A 4,521-nucleotide genomic window follows, 5' to 3' on the forward strand; every position below is an offset into this window, starting at 1 on the left:
CCATCCCCACCTCTCAGTGCCCTAGTGTTTTATGGCCTTTGAAAGGTTCCTAAAATCCCAAACTTCACACAGTTGCAGAAACAGTCTGCAGCTGGCAAAACCATGCCTCTGCTAGAGCATGAGGTAAATCATAATCAACTGCTTTGGACAGTCTGAAGCAGCATCATAATCCCACACCTGGGATTAAAACGAGAACACATTCTTATATTTGTTTAAAAAAAAAAAAAACAACCAAAATTCCAAAATTGTCATTACAGTTTTCAAATATCTCCCAGTCTGGATTTTTCAGTGTAGTAAACAGACATGTGGTTGACTGTCCTAACCATGAGAATATAAGAAAGATGACTGTAGCTCTCTCCCATGCACCTCACTTCCATCTGAGTCATCACTAGAACCTAATGTCTATATAGCATCCATTTTTTAAGGCATTTGAGACTTTAAAAAAAAAGAATTTATTTATTATATGTAAGTACATTGTAGCTATCTTTAGCTACCAGAAAGGGGTGTCATATGTTACTACAGATGGTTGTGAGCCACCATGTGGTTGCGGGGATTTGAACCCAGGACCTCCTGAAAAGCAGTTAGTGTTCTTAGCCACTGAGCTATCTCACCAGCCCCAGCATCTATCTTCTAAGAATAATTTAGTTTAAATGCTATAACTCAGTAATTCTAGCTTCTACTCATAATCAAATTTCAAAGTCACTTTCATGTGTCCAGGCATTTATTTCAACAGAGCCCCATTCCCAGAACCAAAACCTGTGAGTTGCTCCTAGCCAGCAAACAAAAAAGCTAGTGTTAGAAGTCTGGTCCTAAGCATGCAGTCTTCTATAAATTCTAGTTCCAAGGGCTCCCACATCCTTTTCTGGACACCAAAGCATGTCCCTTCACATATGCCCACAAACAGACACATAAAATCAAATTTTAAAAAAACTAAACATGATTGCTGTTTGCATTCTCTTTTTTTATCGAATGTCTTGTTGCAACCATTTCTCTAAATATCATTCCCTTTCCTTAAAGTTTTCATGTGTAGCATTATCATTTCCAGGTCTGGTGCTCTCAGCTAAGGAGGGGAGCCACTTTAGCCCTTCTGTCAAATAACTGGGGAGGAACAGAAACCCTTAGTTGAGTGGGCCACATCTTTGAAACATAAAAACCTATTTGTTGCAATCTTCTGTGTTCGTCTAGGGCACAAATGGATGTGCTTTAAGTGCTAGGCAAGGAAACCTGCAGTATGTAAAATACTTTACCATCACCTTCTCCCGGTTCCTTTAGTATTTTAAAAAAAATGAGAGTCGTTTTTCGAAGACATGAAAACGAAAAATATTTTCAAAACGACAAATATCATATAAATGAGAATGCATATAAATGTACGCTTGCATTTTGAAATTCTCAGTGAGGGAGGCCAGATCCTTAGGAGGTGGAGAAAGTGGATCAGGATTTCAAGGCCAGCCACATGTATAGCAAGTTCGAGACCAGCCTGAGGGGCATGGGACTGCCCCCAACATCTCCGCCCAAAACCCTGAGGGTGTGTGAATATTGGTTACAAACGCTATATAAGGCCACCTCTGCTTACAATTCAAATCACTGGACACAAACGGTAGGCAGGTTCAACCTTCCGAGCCACCAGGAGGGACTGCAGCAGAAACACTGCGCGTTGCATTCTGGGAATTGTGGTCCTTTGTGCTCCCCGGTGAGGCGCTCCTGTGTGTTGCGGGGAGGGGGAAACAAGGGAAAGGGTCTACCCGACCGGAAGTGACCGCTAGCCGACTGTGGGCGTGGAAAGGGGTGGGCGTTTGGCTCGTCCCACCGCGTAAACTCTGAGTTTTGATGACCATCCCACGCTTCTGGATCCAGGATCCTTGGAGTGCGTCACAAGACTGGTGTCCAGGTATCACCATGGCAACCACCAGCGCCTTGGGTGTGTGACGTCACCTTGCGGGCTCGCTTAGTGCGGCCTGCGCGGGAGGAAGCCGGGGAGTCAGGGAAGGGGGCGCGCCTCCCTTCGGCATTGCCGGGGACCGCGGGTTCCCCAAGGCTTTGTTCCTTTGTTCTGGGCCGGGCCAGAAAATGCGGAGCAGCCCGCCTTTCTGGTGTGCCCCGCAACAGGTGTGTCTGGCCGCCTGGGGAAGTGGGAGATCGCAGACCCTGTGGAGGGCGGGTGGCCAGACTCTAGGTGGGCGCCCAGAGTCTCTGCTGCAGCGAGGCAGAGCTGTTCGCTCCCTATTCACTTATTGTTTCTTGTAGCAATCCAAACTTCCCCTGTGCACCTCCGCTCTTGGACAGGACCTCCTGGCTACTCTGTACGAGTCTGAGGTGCGACTGTAAGACGCGTGCTGCAGAGTGTATCCTGTGCCCGGTAGGCCAGTCTCGTAGAGCATAAGACAAGACACCTACTCTGGAAGGAGAGTGGGACATCCAAGTCCCAAACTGAAGCTGCCCGGGTTTCCACGTGTCCAAGTTCTAGCGGAAGACGTAGAGCTCCTGGGATGGCAGGTAATGGGAATGACCAGGGCAGAGAGGGCTGGTGTATGGAGAACTGAGAGGTGGGAGGAAGAAGTAATGTGACCAGGGGTAAAGAAACCTAATTACATCATCGAAAGTGGCTTGAAAGAATTAATTCTGAGTTCTGGACATGAGAATTTGAAAAGGAACAACAGTTCAGAATATCTGATCCTCTTGACATTTCTCTTTTATTACATTTTCGAATAGAAAACTTTAGTCAGAAAAAAAAGTGTTTTAACTTATTAATGCAAAGATTAGTTTTGAAATATCTTGCAGAAAGCAGTTTTTTCAAGCTTGTGCCGGTTCAAGTGTGTGTGTGGACTTAAACTCAACATTTGGGTGCAAATGTTTCCTTGTTTTTTAGTTCCTTTTACTAAAAGTGCCTGGTCCTGTAACCTGTGTGTAGATCTTAAAAGCACCAGGTACTGTCAGTACTTTTACAATGATGCGGTTACCTGTGAATTCAGCTGTTAGAACTCCTAAGTTCCCTGTCAAGCAGCCTAAGTCTCATTTCCTATGATAGGTCCATATAAGATCGCTAAACTTCTTTGAGTAGTCTTTTCCTAGTTAGCATATTTCTTACATTGCAATGCCTAAAACTAAACAGTTCTTTAAATGTCCTTTTAAAAATACCTAAGAGTATGATCTATTACTATCTTTCCTTCATCACATTTTTGTTATTTTTTTTTAAAGATTTTGTTTTATGTGTATAAGTGTGTGCTTGCATGTCTATATTTCATTAGGTATGTGAGAGTGTCACTGTATAAAGTCACTGGACCCACGAGGTTTTGTGTCCTTAGTGCTGGGATTAAAGGCATGCATTATCATACCCTACTGTTTACTCGTGCTTTATGTGAAGCAGAGAGGACTCAGTAGGAGTGCCTTGCTTCATCAATGAGGACTTCACATTCCTCTGTGTGAACCATGTGAAGTGTCAAGAGACAAAGATGAATATTAAGGCAGAGTTTGGATTTTGTTGTTTGTGTGTTTGTTTGTTTGTTTCTGCTGAGCCTTCTCAGGATGGTACAGAGGCCTCAGTTGAACCTTTTAGGGGGTTGGGGGAATCTTGATATATAAAGGAAGGGGAGACATAGTTGTTATTTCCAGGAAGAAAAGTAAAACCTTTTTCTGGATTGCTGGCGGCAGCACATCTGGTCATATTCAGCCTGGCCTCTTCCTCTTCAGGTCTGTCCTTTGCAGACTCCACCAGTCTCCACGAGGGACGTCCCCTACTCCCACCATCTAGTTTTCGGGTGAGTTGAGATTTTCCCAAGTGCCATGTCCCTTCTCAGAATAATGTGTTTTTATTGTCAAGTATGTCGACTCCCAAATCATTGTTGTTGAGCCTTCTTTGGGCTCTCATCTGTCCTATGATCTCCCCTGGGTCCTGCTCGGCCTCTACAGCTTCAGCAGTCATTCACCATTTACCTCTTAACCAGTGCCTTGTAACACTGCTGGGGTGGGGGAAGAAGGAGAGGAGGAGGAGAAGCAGCAGCAGCAGCACAGCATGTCTTTATTTGACAGTAAATTGTCCAATAAAAGTCAAAGCAGGCAGGAGTACAAAGGTGAAATGAGCGCTGCAGATCTTAGGGAATGCAGAGAGATGTATGGTTTGCAGAGGACAGAGTTACATGAAGGACGTAGAATTATATTCTCTCGAGGACAAGTGAGATTTGAATATTTGAGTAAGACGTGTGAGGAGCAGAGTGTAGGTGTGCAGATGAGCACTGGTAATAGTCACAGAGTCAGAAAGATTTGGAGGAGATGGCTTACTTTGAAAACGTTTAAAAAAATAAAATTGAATGAGGTAAGAATATGAAAGAACTCAAATACTTAATGAGAAGTGTGAAGGCTTTATTCTGTAGGTCACTTGTAGGAAAAATTTTCCATCAACGGTAACCTTAAGATGTCTTTTTTTTCGCCGGGCGTGGTGGCGCACGCCTTTAATCCCAGCACTTGGGAGGCAGAGGCAGGCGGATTTCTGAGTTCGAGGCCAGCCTGGTCTACAGAGTGAGTTCC

The 4,521-nt window shown here is 44.5% G+C and overlaps 1 protein-coding gene and 1 long non-coding RNA gene across 5 annotated transcripts in view; one reads left to right on the forward strand and one right to left on the reverse strand.

The window, feature by feature from the left end:
• The window catches only part of LOC110308661, an 8,555-nt gene extending 6,870 nt beyond the window's left edge, over nucleotides 1-1,685 (reverse strand). Inside the window, exon 1 of the long non-coding RNA XR_002379588.1 lies at nucleotides 1,574-1,685. This is a non-coding gene — a long non-coding RNA (uncharacterized LOC110308661). The remainder of the gene's footprint in view (nucleotides 1-1,573) is intronic.
• Nucleotides 1,684-4,521, forward strand: part of Znf184 (zinc finger protein 184) — a 15,928-nt gene continuing 13,090 nt past the window's right edge. For 2 of the 4 annotated variants that reach the window (XM_029468175.1, XM_029468173.1), the window contains exons 1-3: nucleotides 1,684-1,888; nucleotides 2,245-2,493; nucleotides 3,688-3,755. Coding sequence is in view for 3 of the 4 variants with exons in the window: in XM_029468173.1 (XP_029324033.1) it covers nucleotides 2,487-2,493; nucleotides 3,688-3,755 (75 nt within the window). In the remaining variant the exon portion in view is untranslated. Of the gene's footprint in view, nucleotides 1,919-1,969; nucleotides 2,107-2,244; nucleotides 2,494-3,687; nucleotides 3,756-4,521 lie in introns of those variants that run through there. The other 2 variants (XM_029468174.1, XM_021181050.2) reach the window with 2 other exon arrangements.

Source organism: Mus caroli, chromosome 13 (assembly GCF_900094665.2).
Source record: "Mus caroli chromosome 13, CAROLI_EIJ_v1.1, whole genome shotgun sequence".
NCBI classification, from domain to species: Eukaryota; Metazoa; Chordata; class Mammalia; order Rodentia; family Muridae; genus Mus; species Mus caroli.